Source organism: Cibotium barometz, chromosome 4 (genome assembly GCF_041138505.1).
Source record: "Cibotium barometz isolate CiBa-2024 chromosome 4, ASM4113850v1, whole genome shotgun sequence".
Taxonomy (NCBI): Eukaryota; Viridiplantae; Streptophyta; class Polypodiopsida; order Cyatheales; family Cibotiaceae; genus Cibotium; species Cibotium barometz.
In genome coordinates, this window is record NC_141049.1 from 14,749,866 (window position 1) to 14,769,397 (window position 19,532).

Genomic DNA, 19,532 nt, shown 5'->3' on the forward strand with positions numbered 1-19,532 from the left:
GAAGAAGCTTGTTGGGATCTAGATGCATTTTTTGCTAAGGATTGTTCCCATGAGTTCGTAGCAAGTGGTTGAGCATAAATGCTTTAACCATGGGGGGTTTAGCAAAAGATGATACGATTTTTTATGGCCAAGAGGACATGCTTAATGGAGATGCCTACCCCAACCCCAAGAGAAGATAGTAACACACATTGGGTATGGTTAGGGAGGACCTTAGAAAAATATAGAATTCTTGCATGGATATCTGCGCATTTGTAAAACTGATTGTTATAAGCTGCTGTTATGACTGTTGCATGGTGAATAACCGTCAAGATTGGGTAGAGTAGGTGAGGGCATGCATTGAGATAGAGTGTAGTTGCACAAGAGGGCATGCATTGAGATAGAGTGTAGTTGCGCAAGAGGGAAGGTGTAAGTGTGGGAGCGTAGTGTGAGAGCTTTTGTGTGTTGAAGAAGAGATTGCTGAAAGAGCTAGTGTTTGGTTGTGAAGTTTGCTGTGAAGCTGGTTAGCAATTTGTGGGCTTGTTCTATGTAGAAGGTGATGGGAGATTGTTGAGAAGACTTAGATCTGTCCAGAGCAGGGGATTGTAGGAGTGGTTGAGGGTTATGTATGGGAGATTGTAGGAGTGGTTGAGGGTTATGTATAGGAGATTGTGTCCCAGAACCTCACAAAGTGCATCACTGTTGGAACTTGGATAAGATTAAGGATTGCTCACAAGCATTTCCCAATTGTATTAGCCAATTGAAGCCTGCAAGCTGCAGATTATATTGTTGTTGTTGATCTTGTTGGAGTTGAGAATCATATTTTGGTTTCTTTTGAGAATTATTTGTGTGAGAGTTTCTTTTGATCTATTGCTAGTTTCATTCATTTGCTCAACTCCCAGTCTTAGGGTTTACGTGTTATATACAGTCTTCTTTAAAATACATAGAGAATCAAGTTGTGTGGGATTAAAGAGCTCCTCTATGGTTTTGATTTAATTCTGTGTTGCGTGGATGAAGACAAGGCTGTAAGTGAAGAATTAAGTCTGGTTAAGTCTGTGCTGGGTTAGTTAACCTGTGTAGGGGTCAACCATTGTCAACCAGACATCAAAATAGTCAGCAGGTTGTGTAGGGATCTTGTTCTAACCTATTTGAGTTGATAGGAAGTGGTTCTGAGGCACAACTGACGGTTTTAGGTCTGTCAGAGGCTGTCAGAAGGCTTTGTTACCTTATAGGGTTTTTGTAGCAACAGTCTAACACTAGTGGTCAGTTGAGAGTTTCTGAGGTCGGGTTATGGTTTTGTTTAAGTGTTTTGAGGCTCCTGTGGTGTTAGCTGACTCAAAGGAGAGAGAATCTATGTCAGCCAGGTCAGTTTGGTTAGTTGGGTGGAAACAGTTCATTCGGAGCCATCTGTGGACTTGCAGTAGTCAGCAGAGAGCCTGTAAGGTGAACTCTTGTCAAGCTTAGAAGTGCTTGAGGGACTGTAGAGGTCTGAGGACGTTTGGAGAAGTTTTTGTGTCAGATAAGACTTCGAAGACAAACGGTTATGTGGCAGAATTCTGAGGCAGAACTCTGTAGGTGGAAGATCAAGGGACGGTAGGAGGGTCGGCATGACACATCATCACATCGAGCTTTAATTTGAATTTAATCACGAAAACTTGATTAAAGCCTTGTGCAAGGCTTATTCCACGTTTGGATTACTTACAGGTTGTGAGCACCAAAGATATGTATTATTAATTATATTTGTGAGAATTAATGCTCAATTCTATGCCCAATAAATATTTTTGATATGTATATTTAGATAAATTTTTGATATGTATTAATTAAAGCTTTGGCTATTAGAGGAATAATAAGGAGAGGTAAGGAGCATAATCAAGTCCAAGAAAGAGGAAGCAAAAAAAGCATGGGATTTAAACCATTAACAAAAGCATCCAGTGGATAGTCTAATGAAGTAGATTAAGGCTGAAGAAGTATCTCAAAGAAATCTCCAAAGGCACAGATCAAGGAAGTTGATGAAGCTGTGGATGACCACCTAAGGGGTTTTTTCTTCAGGTCTCAATGTAATGGTAAATGGTTTCAAGAACCCATCTTATGTAAAGTGGAGAGTCTCCACTGTCCCAAGTTTCAAGTTTTCATGTTCTGTAACAACTCCTTCTATCCTGCCAATATAAAACTTCTCGCCTTTATTTTAAAAATAATTAAAGCTTTGGCTATCGCCAAAGCTTTAATTAATACATCCTCTATACCTTAGGGTGTCCTGCCCTAACCCCCTCTTCCCTCTTCAATGCTCGAAGTGATAAAGAATGAGTCGTCTTGCCAAAGAAAATCGTGAGCCCAAAAAAAAAGAAACATTATGGAGGAAATCAACTTTTAAAAATAAAAAGTAATGGAAGCTAACATAAATAGAAAGCAAGCAAAAATAGAAAGCATGTGGACTCAAAAAAAGAAGAAGCATGTGGACTCAACACCATTCCATTTTTTACTTTAAAAAAAAACTTTAATAAACATAACAAAATTTTGGTGCCTTGAACCCAAGGTTTATACACACGAACTAATTAATTAATTTTGGTGTCTTGAACCCAAGGTTTGTACACACGAACTAATTAATTAATTACAAAAAAATCATTTTAGGTTAACTTTTTTTTTTTGGTTTGGTAATGCTAGATTTTTATTTGTACCATGGAGTGCTTATTAACCCTTGGTGAGAGAGAGAGAAAAAGAGAATACGAGAGGAGCATTTGACATGGGCGATGGCGCGACGATGGTGCTGCTCGGTCTTCTGTACGAGGGATGCTTAGAAGAGTCTCTCGTCCTCCATCACCAACACTACTGCTACTACTCCAACGAGCATCCTCAACTGCAGCACAAGCTGCATCACAATCACAACAACAACATCAAAGCAGCAGAATAAGAAGAAGCAGAAGCAGCAGCAGCAGCGAGATTAGAGAAGATCTCTTCCACCCAACGAAACAACAACAGGAGAGCCTGAACTATCATTTCTTCTCGAACACCTCGCAGAGAGAGCAACAAGGAACCCTCCATGGCGGAGGTGATGATGGTGAACCCCCTGATGATAAGCATCTTCAAAATCTATGCGAGAAAGGGCAGCTGGTCAGGGCCCTTGATGCCCTCTCCCGCATACACACCCCCCTCTCCACCAACACCTACCTCTCCCTCCTCAAGGCATGCATCAAGAAGAAGGCCCTCCCTCATGCCAAGCAAGTCCATGCCCATCTTGCTGGACATTGCATCAACCTGACCGGTATCCTTGGTGACTTCTTGGTGGTGACCCTTGCAAAGTGTGGTGCCATCGAAGATGCATGCCAAATTTCTCACACATTGCCTTGCCTTACTGTCCACTCATGGACTGCTATCATCTCTGCCTATGCAGACTCTGGCGGTGGGCATGAAGCACTCAAAATGCATCAATGCATGCAAGAGGATGGTGTGGAGCCGAGCAGTTATACCTTTGTCAGCCTCTTCAAAGCTTGTGGCAGCATTCAAGACCTTAAACAGGGTAAAAAATTGCATGCTGATGCTCGCAGGAAAGGCTTCACATCAAATGTCTTTGTTGGCAACACCCTTGTGAGTATGTATGGCAAATGTGGGGCAATTGTGGAAGCAGAGGATGTGTTTTGTGCATTGCCTCAGCGCAGCATTGCGTCATGGAGCACGATACTCGCAGCATATGTTCAGCAGGGCCAAGGAGCGAAGGCTTTGCAGCTGTATAGACAGATGCAAGAAGAAGGCGTGCGTCCTAACCAGCACACACTTGTGTCCACCCTTCGGGCATGTGGCACCCTTTCAGAGAAGGAAGAAGCTACAGTTGTGGAAGGACGACCATTGAAAGTCACATTGCTAGGAATCGGACAGACATTACATGCACATCCTTGTATGAAGGACTTTCCATTTGATGTGTTTCTAGGAACCGCCCTTTTGAGTATGTATGGCAAATGTGGGGCTGTTACAGAAGCAATGGATGTGTTCCATGCATTGTTACAACGTGACCTCGTGTCATGGACTGCAATGCTCTCAACACTTGTTGAACAAGGTCAAGGAGAGAAAGCTTTGCTGTTGTACCGACTGATGCAAGAGGAAGGCTTGTGTCCAAACCAGCTAACATTTGTTGCTGCCCTTCAGGCATGTGGCATCCTTGCAAAGAAAGAAAATGCTCTGCTGAAAGGGAGACCTACCAAAGTGATGTCTTTAGAAATTGGGCAGGCATTGCACGTAGATGCCCATAGGAAGGGCTATGCATCAGATGTCCTTGTTGGTACGGCCCTGGTGAGTATGTATAGCAATTGTGGGACTGTTGTGGAAGCAGAGGATGTGTTTGGTACTTTGTCGCAATATGACATTGTGGCATGGAATACGATGCTCTCAGCGTACGTTGAGCAGGGCCAAGGAAATAAGGCTTTACGGCTGTACAGACAGATGCAAGCAGAAGGTGCGAGTTCAAGCCAGCCAACATTTGTCATTGCCCTTCAGGCATGTGGCATCCTAACAGGGGCCATACAAGCTCCTGTTGAGAAGGGGACATCAACCAAAGAGATGTCTCTGGAAATTGTACAGGCATTGCATGCAGATGCTCGCAGGAAGGGCTACACATCAAATATCATTGTTGCCAACACCCTTCTTAGTTTATATGGTAAGTGTGGAACCATTGCACAAGCTGAGAATGTGTTTGGTGCATTGTCCCAAGATGACATTGTGTCATGGACTACCATGCTCTTAGCATATGTTGAACAGGGTCACGGAGAGAAGGCTTTATGGTTACACAGACAGATGCTCAAGGAGGGTGTCACTCTCGATGATGTTACACTTGTCTGTGTTCTGCAAGCCTGCAAAGACACTGGAAGCTTGGAGATATGTGAACAGCTACACTTTGACATTGTCTCTGCTGAGTATGATCAGCTTCCCTCCTTGGCAGTTACTCTAATAGATACATATGGGAGTTGTGCAAGCATGGTAGATGCAGAGGCGGTCTTTGATGGGCTCCGCAAGCCTGACATCGCATCATGGACAGCATGCATTACTGGTCATGCAGGAGAAGGAGATTCTGTAGCAAGCTTGCACATGTTTGAGAAGTTGAAACTGGCAGGCTTTAAGCCTGATGAACTAACGTTCACTTCGGTTCTCTCAGCTTGCTGTCATACTGGCCTTGTCATCCAAGGTCTTGAGTACTTTGAGTCCATAAGCAGAGACTATGATGTAACTCTGGAGCCATATCATTATGGCATTTTAATGGACCTGCTTGGGCGTGCAGGGGACTTCACAAGGGTGGAGAATATGCTGGGAAGCATGTCGATGGAGGCTGACCTGATGGTTTGGTTATCCTTGCTGGGTGCATGTCGCACACATGGGAATTTAGAGCTAGCGGAACAAGCATTTTATCATGCAGTGGATTTACAGCCCAAGGAGGGTAGTGCTTATGTTTTCATGTCAAACATCTATGCCGATGGGCCGCAGGTGTAGAACTCATACTGAAGAGATCGCAAGCACCCAGCAGGAAAACATCTGCATTGCTTGAGCACAGTAGATGAGGAAAGAGTTTAAAGAGAAGGACACACAAGCATAATGATATGTACACCACTTGATGAGTATAAGGAATGGAGTTTGATTCCTGTCTTCAGCATGTTCTTTATATGAATGTTTCATTTTGTATACGATGGCATATAGTACAATTGTGGAAGCCCCCATCCCTGCTCAGTGTATTGTACACAATGGTATACAGTGCTGCTGTGGTCAACACCTAGTACACTTTTTGCCTGCGTTAAAATGGGTGGTTGCCACAACAGCAACAACCTTGAACTATAACCACAGGCCTCAAAGACAGCAATAGTAGCACAAGGGTAGCAGCTGTCGTGTCAATTCTGCTTGAGAGCATTGATTATGCTTTGGTGCTATTTAGCCTCAAAGCTGGTTATTTATTACTTGATACTATCTGGTCCATCAATTGCAAGCAGCATCTTCTACTTTCCTTGCAAAACCGTTATCATGCCATCCCTGTGTTTAAGTACAGAGTCAGCCCTTGTTCTAGTATGCTTGTGTCCTAGAGGTGAACATAATTGACTTTAATTATGATAATGCATTTATTGATTGTGCTATTTTGTTGTAGTGCACGGTCTGACTCTTTATGTGCTTTTGGTTCTTGCAGGTTGAATTGCATTTGAGATTCTTAAAACACTAGTGCAACATTTTTTTTTTTTGGGCAAATCAAAGAAAAGATACACGTTGTGTTGTGTATCTTGTTGAGCATGTGCAGTTGATCTTCGTAAGGAGTACTGAGTTGTGCTCGGACTATCAAAGTCGGGCTTCATGGACTATCCTGCCTCTTCAAATGTCAAAATTTGGAGTTGTATATATGACAATAGAGCACAAGTTGGGCAAGGTAGTCTGAAATGGCTGGAATACAAGTTCAAGCTTCAGACCCACCCCACATAACAACCTGTATTACCTACCTTCCCAGTGCATGAAAGCATGTATCAGTCTACCTTATCAAAGCATGATTCGTTGAAATCACACTCGTGTTAATTCATTAGTCTTTCTATCTTCCAACTTGTACCTCTTTGTTAACTTATAGCTTCATTCAAAAATTGAGTTACTTTGTCTTGGCTCATGGCCAAGCTTGGATGCCTATATTTCATGATGTAGTGGATCAGCCAAGCTACTAACTTGAGGCATGACCCAAATCAGCATTGACAACCCAAACATAAACCTTGAAAGAGGGGCAATTTTTATCTTTCCTATAGTAGCAGGGTTATAAAGAGAATCATGGAATTTTAGGCAATTTACATACACAAGGAGTTATTAATTCAAAATGAGGGGAAATTCATGCAAAAAGAGGTACTATTGTTGGCCTTTAACTTACAGAAGGAATATTTGTAAAATTCACATTTAATGAATACCCCTTGAAAGGAGTTTCTACATCTTCATGGCCAGCTCCATAATTGCAATGGAATTTCTTCCCACATTTCCTTACATATCCTCGGGGAGATTGGTTGGCATTCCATCATACAAGTCAAGGTAGAAGTGCATGTTTTCTCACATAGTCACCGGGAGATCGTTGGCATTCCATCCAACTGGCCAAGGTAAAAGCTTGTGTTTGGTCAATTGTCTCTCTCTCATGGTGGCTATTTTGGATTCTAGAAGGTTGATGGGTGGGTTAACATGACTGTAATGACAATTGATTAAACATTGTTTGCATTCTTACTAAGTAGTAAGTTCTTGTCTTCACTCCCACTTTCTTTAGGTTTTTGAAGAGAATTGGCTCCCCATTGGGGATACAAACCCAATCTCACATGTTTGTCCTTAGTCAGCGTGAGGAAACACACTCACAATGTACCATGGTACAACAATGAAGTACTTGGGTGAGTGGGTTAGATCAAGTTGGTGTAGCCCGATGGTTCTCAATCCTAGTTAAAACTCCAACCTAAAGGGAAATTTAAATTTAGTACCCATCTCTTTAAAAAAATAAAAATAAAGTCGAGGATATGTTTGACACCAGATTTTGGGCAGCCCTCAAAATGTTCTCCTATAGCTTGCTTGTTGCCATGAACTCTATTATAGGTTTGTGACCACATGGCACAACTACAACATCCCTTAGGCACACCAGCGATTCCATGGAACCAAAATTAGGGAGGGGGTTATGTTACCACACTGGTTGACCTTACTCTAGATGCACGTCATCATGGATCTGTATGTAACATATTTTGGGATATCTTCGAGCTTATGACCTGTATAAGGTTAGATAATCATTGAAGATACCAGATTTACAACTTGCATTATGTCAGTAATGTGTATACATAGCATAGGAAATTAGCTTATTCTAGCTTTTGGACCCCTGAACATTACTTGGGCCATTGGACATTGTAAATAGAAGGTTTGTATATAGCCATTTTGATTAATGAGAAAACACATGCAACTGAGGTCGGTTACAACCTAAGCATGATGGATATTACAAGCTATCCATTCAAGGGATGCTCTATTTAGGTTTAGTCAGGGGTGCCTAGTTGAATATGTGTGCCATGCTCTTTAGGTTTGGTTGGGGGTGCCTAGTTGAATTTGTGTGAAATGCTAGTTAGTTGGTATCATGGGTAATCCCATGATACTAACAAGCTAGTGTTATTGGTGCATAAGTCTACCCCATGCTAGATGGTTGGTATTATGGGTGATTACCATGCTAATACTAATGTCACTAGTGCTATTAGTGTTTTGCTTTATCACCTTGTAGTCATGTTAGGATTAATTGATGTGATTGTCAATTAACTATGATAACTAGTGTGGCTTGATGTCTTGATGAGTAGATGTGATGATGGAACACTGCAAAGATGTCGCTTGGATGAGGAGTGGTGATAGAGCAAAGACTCTAATCATGGTGTTGTACCAATTTTGCTATTTACTTGGCTATGCATCGATTTTGGCTTAGGCTAGGTGCCTTATGCATTTGATCATAATGTTTATTTTGCATGCATGGTAGACGCGTCATTATTTTGATGGACACTACGATTAATTTAAATTATGCTAGACAATAAGGTTGCACCTCAATTTTTGTTATACATTATTATTGGCTCCCTTAGTAAATCTCGTTGAATGAAGGCAACTCCTGTTTTTTTTTCCCCATTAACATCAAAATCAAGTTGCCGTGGAATTACCACCACTCTGAATTTTATATTTTTCAACTTGAAAACAAAATTCTCTACTCTAACAAAATTCTCTTCTTTGATAAATTATCCACCAAAGAGAGATTTATGTATCTAAAACTTATTTGCTCTCCTCTCAACTTTGGAATTCCACACTTTGCCAATACTTTTACGTTCAAAAGCAAACTTCTAGTTGCTTTCATACTAGAAACATTTCTTCCTTCTTTACAATTGTATAACAAAGCTAGTGAATCTAGAGCCTCTTACCTACCTAAAGGGTCCCACAACAAGGATCTTTTTCTAGACATGCATCACGTTTTTCTAATTATAGTCTTCCACCTAGCTTATATATTTCATAAGCTAATCAAAATATACATTCTAGTCTCAACACATGATTAAGCTTTTTTTATGAAAACGTCCATGTTCTCTTTAAGCTGCCGCCTTTTGCAACTTTTTTAACAAACAAGAGAAAAATGTCTTTGCAAAGGGCTTGCCTTTGCTAATATATGTATATAGAAATTAAATCTATAAAAACTTCCATGTTCTCTTTAAGCTGCTTTTGAGCTCTCCTTTTGCAATTAAAAAAAAAACAAGAGAAAAATGTCTTTACAAAGTGCTTGTCTTTGCTCATATATATATATATGTATAATGTATACACACACACACACATGTATGTATATGTATAATGTATATATATATATATACACACACACACACACACACACACACACACACACACACACACACATACATACCCACATACATACACGTGTGTGTGTGTGTGTGTACATGTATATGTATATGTATATGTATAATATGTATATGTATATACATATACATACGCACACACGTACACACACATATGTATGCATGTATATATGTATATGTATGTGTGTGTGTGTGTGTGTGTGTGTGTGTGTGTGTGTGTGTGTGTGTTAATCCAATTCTAGGATTAACAAGAGCTACTGCAATTATCTTACATCAAGGAGTCACGGTAGATACACCAAAGAGTCATACATTCAAGATATGAAGCAATAGTGTCCAAAGCTACAACTTGTACGGGCGCCCGTAATGGTATGACAGAGTATTTATTGTGATTCTCGCTTCAAGAGGATGTGGTAGTAAGTTAGGATGAAGTCCTAAGTGATGTACTTCATGGATATATTATGAGAGTAGTCATTGTAATAGCATTAGGCCTCTTATGAGCATAAAGTGCCCGGTCGATCATAGTTTAAGTGAGCGTGAACACTTATGGCCATGTATATAAGTAAATTTCTCTCATAATACAACATACTCTCCCATTGTGCAATTGAGTCTTGCTCTTGCTAATCCTCTTGCTAATCTCTCTCCCTAATGTATGCTAGTGAGTGTGTGAGTGAAGTGAGGTGAGAGGAGGGACGAGTACCCGTAGTGCAACGCGGCAGTGTGACAACGCTTGCGACAAGAGACGGGGTGGAATTGCTTCTCAAGGAGTTGTAGAGCTTGGAGACCTCAAGGATTATGAGCTCGACTATTAGAAAGATCCTCACGACAGTTGCGGTTCACTAGGTAATCTCTTTTTGGATGAGTTTCAAGGAGGGTTAGGGTGAGCCATAACATTTTTGGCGCCGCTGCCGGGGAGCCATCCCTTCGCTTTTTCCATCGTTTTGTCTCTAATCTATGCATAACCCATTGCCCATTATCTTAATTAATATTTTCCATGAAAAATATGTGGATTTGATGGTGATTTGTGTGAGATTTGTTGTAGAATAGCACTCTTTTTTGTTTTTGAAAAAGAATATTTTTTGCTTACTTTTTAGATTAATTTGTGTTTTTGTTGTTGTTTTTATGGTTTTTCATGTTCTTAAGGCTTGCACATAGTTTGTATTAAGCTTAGTTTGCATCCATTGCATCAAACAATGCAAGAGAATGCAATTCTTAGAGTGAATATTAGCTCTCTTTAGTTTAAACATAGACTAAGATCATTAATTTTAGTTTAAGTGTGTGTTTGTTATTGAAACTGTTTGGATTAGAGTGTTAGCAAGCATTAGGAGTAGCTTAATCTTTCAAAAAATTTCTTAAAACCATAAAAAAATCCTTGAATTTGATTAATTTCTCTTAATGGACTGGTTTTTGTCATTAAGGGTGATTAATCTTGTTCAAGAGGCCAAAAAATTAGAAAATATATTAATTAGGGTCTAAATGGATCACATGAGTAGTCGAAATTGAGGTTTTTGAGTATTTTGACAGCATCTAGATGCATCAAAACACCTAATCACATCAATTGTTTGATGAATTGGAGAAATTCGACTCTCTGCTTAATTTTGCCTTTAAAGAGAAGATTATAATTAAGAGCCTAATTAATCTCCTAATTTAAATTAATTTACACAATTTTTGATGCACAAAGATTAGATTTTCCTTGCTCTATCCAATGATGTGCTCAATTGTGTGAATTAATTAGGAATTAATGGTTAATTAGAGTTCTTGATTAGTATAAAAGAGAAAAAGATTAGTGAAAGAATTAATCTTGGATTACTCTTTAATTAATTTTTTAAATAACTCATTAAGGCTAATGAGCATTCAATGAGTAGATGGCCATGAGTTATCAATTTGTCCATTTTGGGGGTCATTTATGAAGGGTGTAAGGTGTGTCAAAGGTTGACTTTTTTGATTCCCACTTACCTTTTTGGGAAAATGCCCATACCCTTTTCATTTTAAATTCAAAAATAGTTTCCCCCAAAAAGGAAAATTCGTATTTCCCACTAAACTCCAAAAAAAAAAGACGTGAAAAGCTAGGCTATGAAAGACCAGGCCATGAAAGACCAGGCCGTGAAAGGGTCCGACATGAAAGTGCAAGACGTGAACGGCTTGGCACGTGAACGGCTGGGGCGTGAACGGCTAGGACATGAATGGCTGGCACGTGAATGGTTGGGGCGTGAACGGCTTAGGCGTGAACGTCTTGGCACGTGAACGGCTTGGGCGTGAACGCCTTGGGCATGAAAGTGCAGGACGACGTGAACGGCTAGCACGTGAACAGCTGGCATGTGAACGGCTTGGGCGTGAACGGCTTGGACGTGAACGGCTTGGACGTGAACGGCTAGGATGTGAACGGCTTGGGCATGAAAGTGCAAGACGTGAACAGCTGGGGCATGAATGGCTAGTGGGGCGTGAACGGCTTGGGCGTGAAAGTGCAGGGCGTAAACCGCTGGGATATGAACGGCTTGGACGTGAACGGTTGGCACGTGAACGGCTGGGGCGTGAACGGCTTGGGACATGAACGGCTTGGCACGTGAAAATGTCCGCCAAAAAAATAAATAAATAAATAAATCTGTGATTGCTCATTAAGGAGTGTTTAGACACTTTGACATGGCCATGATAGAGGGATTGCCAGGGATCACACAAGGACTCAACCCAATGGCTGACATCTTCGAACCATTGAGATCTATGCTGCAAATTCACCTCCCAATGCCATTGGCTATGCCTATAATAAGTGTGTCATCGGGTTGTACACCCCCTGTCACTTCGATTCCACTGGGCTTTGGTCCCTTGCCTAACATTCCTGCAAATCCTACAAGTACTAACCCTTTCCTAGATGCCCAAGGTACTAACCCTTTCCTAGATTTCACTGACATTTCACGGACACCTTGCGACCAATGTGTGAACGATGTGGCATTGGTCACATGTTCCAAGATTGCCCAAGACGAGTTGCTTCAATGCAACTTGTCTCACAAAATACAACTCTTAACATCTTAAGTGTACAAAATGGGCAACTGGCCACAATGCCATTGAATGTGCTTATATGCTTACAAGCCAAGGCATGACAAACAATAAAAAAGAATGTAAAATACAACACCTCAACATGGGTAGAAGAACATGCTTCAAAACAGAACCCAAAAGAGAAAACAAAACCTTCTAAACCCAAGAAAGACAAGGGACGAAAAACTATCGAAACCAAGGTCGAATTAAAAGACAGGGAAAAGGAGCCTCTAAAGGACATAAACACAAAAGAGCCAAAAGCTATACATAATGCAGAAGAATCCACCTCAAAGACCACCATACAAACCTCGACGCCCATATGTGCGACACAAAATACAAAAACCCAAAAGAAAATTCGATCTTGTCGCATGGATAAACATAATGAAAAACTGACAAACCAAAGAAAGTCAAAGAATGAAACAAGTTCTAGTACATCACTAAGTGAGGATGAAACAAGTTCTTACTCTTTGATCAGTGCACCACATAGACCAATCAAGAAACTAGAACCCACCCAACCACCCCAAATGGATAATAATAATCACATGACATATACGGAGCGCAAAAAGCAAGCTCATGAGAGCATGCTTAGCTTGGTTGAATGTCTTACAGGGTCACCGGTTGTGATTGAGCCTCATAATGCCAATCCTAAAAGAGAAACTAAGATACATACTGCTTCCCCTTTGAAGAGGAAGACATACTCTCTACAGAAGAGTCATTTGAAGTAGACTGTATGAACTATAGGCTTAAGAAAGCACATGAGGAATTCGATAATTCCCTTACAAGATTAAAACAGTCTCTCAAAACCTCATTCGGAGGAATGCTCTCCTCTGATAATAAAGCCAACATCGCATTAACACTTGCACCTTTAATGGCTCAACCTGAGTTATGCAAGGACATAATGAATTACATAAAACAGAACTGTGAGGATTCGCAAGTTTCCAAACATCCCTCATTAAGAATTATCAGAGGGTTGAGTGTGCCAGTGTACACATTGGGTACTCTTGAAAAAGCTGAGACCCAAACGGAGGATGAAAGTGAATGGGAATATGAAACAAAAACAGGATCTGAAGCTGAAACAATAATAGAAACATCCATGGTCCCTTTGGAAGATTATATAATGGTATGGTTGGATTTCCCTACACAGGCAATGATGTTCAGCGCGCAAACACGCACATTGATTAGCCCTCAAGCAAGTCATAACATCATGACAATAGACACTTGGGTATCATTGGGACAACCTAAACTCATCCCGACAAGCAATAGTCTTGCAACAGGAACCAATGAACAAAACATTGAAGTTCCAAGCTACTTTAGATACACTACTCAAACAATCGATGACGATATGGAATTTACATTTCATGTTACCCTAGATTCCCTTGAGTATGATGTCATCTTTGGTGGACCTTAGATAAGTGAATCGTTGTATTCACTAGATGAATCCATGCAAACGTCACCTTGAACACTCCTGCAGGCAATGTACAATTGCTATTACGGGAGGAAGAAACCTTGCAGGAGCTGGAACTTCCAACATATCTTACTGAAAAGATCCCTAGGATTCTGGTTGGATTGGAAATTGCGAATAAAATCACCACAACTCAAGCACAACTTTATCCAACACAAGAACACAATCTCGTGACCCTAGAGCTATGAGATTTATTACGTCAACCAACACTCACGGTACATTTTGAAAGGATTACCTTTACACAACACTTGAACATGCCATGTCTAACTTTGAACATACAATGTATATTGAAACTAACCTCCTCACTTGCAAGTTTTTTGTGGTTGAGTATGTGTTGGAAGAAGCAGATTTAATCTTGGGGCATAAATGGACTCTTGCTGCCCAAGCACCACTGTGCTTTGCTAGTGATAGAGTCATCATGATGGTCAACGACAAAAAGTTGACAATACCATACTGCGAGGAAGAGGATCCAACTTTAATGGATTTATTTCTATGATGCTGAATGCAAACGGATACAAGCCTCTTCCACAAAAGCCCCTCTAAACAAGGACCTACCATTTGCATCAGTGACTGACTCCGATAAAGCATCAAATCCTTTAACCCCATCCTCACCTATGAAGTTCGATGCCAAAACCTCGCAATCAACACAGCTATTCCTGAAGAAGTTCCTAGAGCCCAACCATCTATCTCTAACAGGGAACTCAAAGGAAAGGCCCCGGATCCTATGCATCTTCATCGACAAACCTCACCAAAGGAGACAACCACATGCTCAAAGGCCTCATCATCAACAGCCACTCCACAAGAGACTCTAGCCTCATCATCATCAACAATGCCCATGAGTCTCAAACCCGCAGCCTCAACAGCAACCAAAGTCAAAGAGGGGCCCAAACCTTCCACATCAACACAAAAGAAAAGTCCACCACGACAACCATGATCAAGGTATCTTAATAGTATCAAAATGTGGGTGGAGAAGCATCTACTTGTAGCTCAAGGCTACTATGAAGGTGCCAATCAAATTTGGGTGCCTCGACAGTCAAAACCTCTTCCTCAACACAGCACCCACTGGTCAAGGAAGAAGAAGAGTACTCCAAAACATAGTCCACCAAAGCCTATGCGAGTTCCTCAAAGAACTTCACCAATGCAACAAGTGTGGGTACCAAAAACACTATTATGCAGGCATAAGGGTACTACCAAATAAATACCAAAGCTTGGGTCCCCAAGCGCATCACAAAGTCCCCTAAGCTTGCACAAAAAAGAAAGCCTCAACACCAAGTACATTGGCCACCAAATTACAGTGTTCGTCAAAGATGGGTGCCTATGCATGTGCTTCAACAACAAGGATACTATGATGGTAATTCCATCATATGGTTGCCAAAATCAAACAATGTGAAGAAAACCTCACCACCGACTTCAACGCCAACAACTTCACCTATACTTTGACAAGAATGGCGGCCCAAGCAACAGCAAGCAAATCACTCAACCACTCTCGTACATTCAAAACCAACACAAGAGCTTGTTTGTTCAAGCAAACAATTAGCAGTCTTCCCTACTGCCTCGACATCATTTCAGCAACAAATTCAAGAAGCAATATGGAGACTTAGGAGAACATTAAGAACAAAATAACATTGCTCTTATTACCCCTCTAGAAGTGAGAAAGGAGCACACAAGAAGGTGTTGTTTGCAAATCATGACCTAGATGACCCATAAAAGCAACAAAAAAAAACATCGGCGTCAAAACTTGCAACTTCACCAAATTAGGCCATCTCACGAAATAACCCTTCACGGCCAAAAATCCTGCAATCTCACGAGTTCAGGTTTCTCGAGAAACAGAGTCTCAAGGCTTAAGCACCCGTACTTTCACGATTTAAGCCTTATCACACGGATTAAGCCATATCATGTGTAGTAGCTGCTCCATGAGTTCATATCCATACTCCTGCACACTGGAGAACATTTGCACCAAAGCCTCACCATCGACAACTTCCAGGTACATCTCTGGATGGAGGGGCCATGGTGGGCAAAAGTTTGGTCAATGGTATAACCCATCGCCTGGAATTTTCCTTCACATTACAAACCTCTCCAAATGACACCACAATCTTCACAACTCAATGATTTTCAATCCCTAATGAAGATCTCTATATAAGCCTCACAAGTCGATGTAATTCTTTCAATCCTCACCAACAAGTGGCTACTTCCACACAGAGCAGTTCAATAAGAGTCTATATGCCTCAGTTCTTGTACTTCATGAAAATTTACTTCTAAGAGCACTTAAATATACATAAAAACATAAAAAGCACATGGGTAGAAGAAGACAGGATCAAATCCTACTCAACAACATTTGACAAGAATCCTGCCACACAAAGGGACATCACCACAAGCCAATTACTTCAAATGATGAATGTCGCTTCAATGAATCAAATGAGGAATTGAGAATCACCATCTCGTTTCTGATGATTAAGTCTACATTCCGCCGGATCCTTCTCTCTCTTCTCTCCCATTATTAACATCTCTTTGTGTCCTCAATAGCAATGATCACATGTAACCTTGCCGACGATTGCCAAAAACAAAGTGAGCCAAAAAGAAAAAAAAAGAAAAATAAAGGGGCTCACACAAATATAAAAAATGCAATCATTCGCAAAAAACCCCCCACCCGGTTTGGAATTCCCAATACACCACTAACCTCTTCATTCATTAACTAGCTTTTCTTATTCCTTCCGGAGGAACAAAGACCATTGAACATCATTCAACATCAAAGCCATCAACAAAGCTTGTTCATTCTCCCCACACAAAGATCTTCAACGCGATCACGCGGACGCGATCGTCATCAGGAAGGGGGGAATGTTAATCCAATTCTAGGATTAACAAGAGCTACTACCATTATCTTACATCAAGGAGTCACGGTAGATATACCAAAGGGTCATACATTCACGATATGAAGCAATAGTGTCCAAAGCTACAACTTGGACGGGCGCCCGTAATGGTATGACGGAGTATTTATAGCGATTCTCGCTTCAAGAGCGTGTGGTAGCAAGTTAGGATGAAGTCCTAATGTGCTTCATGATATATTATGAGAGTAGTCATTGTAATAGCATTAGGCCTCTTATGAGCCTAAAGTGCCCAGCCTGCCATAGTTTAAGTGAGTGTGAACACTTATGACCATGTATATAAGTGAATTTCTCTCATAATACAACATACTCTCCCATTGTGCAATTGAATCTTGCTCTTACTAATCTCTCTCCCTAATGCATGCTAGTGAGTGTGTGTGAGTGAAGTGAGGTGAGAGGAGGGACGAGTACCCATAGTGCAATGCGGTGGTGTGACAACGCTCACGGGAGACGCCGGTGGAATTTCTTCTCAAGGAGTTGTAGAGCTTGGAGACCTCAAGGGTTACGAGCTCGGCCATTGGAAAGATCTTCACGATAGTTGCGGTTCACTAGGTAATCTCTTTTTGGATGTGTTTCAAGGAGGGTTAGGGTGAGCCATAACAGTGTGTGTGTGTATGTATATGTATATGTGTGTGTGTGTGTGTATGTATGTATGTATGTGTGTGTGTGTGTATGTATGTATGTATGTATGTGTGTATGTGTATAATGTGTGTGTATATGTGTGTGTGTGTGTGTAAATGTAAATGTATACATTTACACACACATATATATGTGTATGTATGTATGTATGTATGTATGTATGTATGTATATATAACATATACATACATATATATATATATAACATATACATACATACATACATACATATATATAACATATACATACATACATACATACATATATATATATATGTATGTATGTATGCATGCATGCATGTATGTATGTATGTATATGTGTGACACGCGCACGTGTGTATACACACACATACATACATACATATATATATATATATATATATATATATATATATATATATATATATGTATGTATGTATGTATGTATGTATGTATGTATGTATGTATGTATGTGTGTGACACGCGCACGTGTGTGTATACACACACATACATACAAATGCATGCATATATATATATATATGCATGCATGTATGTATGTATGTATGTATGTACATATACATATATGTACTATACATACATAAATGCATACATACATGCATGCTCACACACACACACACAATCTATAATTATTTCCCTCATTAAATTTTTAGTCATCCTCTAAGCAAGATCTTCTAGTCCTACCTTCTAGAAAGGAAAGCAAAAAACTAACATTAACTTTTACTTCCCTTGAAAAGACAAGTAGAGAAAAATCATTCTCTCTCTCTCTCTCTCTCTCTCTCTCTCTCACTCTCTCTCTCTCTCTCTCTCTCACACACACACACACACACACACACACACACACACACACACATTGGTTAATATAAAATCAGTAATAATATAAAATTTATACCATTATAAAATAATACAATAGATATCACTAAATAAAAAGTGTAACTATAATATTATTAAAATTAATCAATAATTAAAATATATAAATTATTGATATTGTATCATATATACTATACTTAAGTATTGAATCATGTACACTATATGTAGGTATTGAACCATACATACTATACTTAGGTATTGAATCGTGTATACTAGAAAAGTCAAAAAATATTTGCATAATTAAAATCCATGAACAATTTATACTTTTTTGTGTTATATTGTTTTAGATACTCTCTCTCTCTCTCTCTCTCTCTCTCTCTCTCTCTCTCTCTCTCTCTCTCTCTCTCTAAATCATATGTTTTTATAGTCTCATAAATCATTTTTGGTCTTGTGTGGACGTTCAAATTTATCTATCTATATAGTTATCTCTTTCACCAACATACTGGTTAATATAAAATTAGTATAAATATAAAAAATAATACAATGGTTATTATAAAAATAATACTATTGTTAAACAATACAATGGTTATTTTAAAGCTAGAAATATAACGATGGTATTAATAAAATGATTAGTAAACAAAGTATATAAATGAGTGATACTAAATGACATACATTATATTTATTGAATTATGCACATTAGTACAATCTATTATTGAATTATACACATTAGTACAATCCATTAGTGAATTACAAACATATACATTTTCTAATTGAAATCCTCCTTTTACCACGTATTATATGTAGTAGTTCAAAATCTCTCTCTCTCTCTCTCTCTCTCTCTCTCTCTCTCTCTCTCTCTCTCTCTCTCTCTCTCTCTCTCTCTCTCTCTCTCTCTCTCTCCACGCGTGGAGCATTTCACACATGGACATCATATACTAGCCCTCATCCTTGTAGAACTCTTTATTAAATCTGTTTGTGAAGGCTTCCCTCTCGCTTGGACCACAAACACCATTGTTCCCATCCGTGTAAAAGTAGGAGACCCATTAGGGAAAAAGGGAGCTCATTTTGGGGCCCTGTAAGAAATTCACTATTTTTCGATTTATTTCTCTCCTAAAAGACCTCAAAAATAATAAAATATGGAAACGTGGCTCAGAACTGTCAGTAAGGACTACTGAACTGTCAGTTCAGAAAGGAATAAGATAATCTTTTGTCTAACTAACACGATTTTGCATTAAATATCTCCTTAGTTTTTTTTTTGTTTCCCGAAGATTCTGCATCTCTTTTGACGACGTGTGCAGGTCTCTCATAAAGAATCCATCACTGAACTTAATGATTGTATGGATACCGCCACACTTCCACGATTCAAGACTATGAGATTGACAAGCAAACAACCTC

General features: G+C 39.8%; 1 protein-coding gene across 1 annotated transcript; it reads left to right on the forward strand.

The window, feature by feature from the left end:
* The first annotated feature begins 2,763 nt into the window (after nucleotides 1–2,763).
* On the forward strand, nucleotides 2,764–5,448 carry LOC147638942 (pentatricopeptide repeat-containing protein At2g03380, mitochondrial-like). Its single transcript, XM_086792999.1, has one exon. It carries the CDS (start codon nucleotides 2,764–2,766, stop codon nucleotides 5,446–5,448), a length of 2,685 nt encoding a protein of 894 aa, XP_086649125.1.
* Nucleotides 5,449–19,532: the final 14,084 nt, after the last annotated feature.

Coding starts and splice junctions, on each gene's coding strand:
- LOC147638942 (XM_086792999.1), top strand. CDS start 2,764: ATGCTTAGAAGAGTCTCTCGTCCTCCATCACCAACACTACTGCTACTA.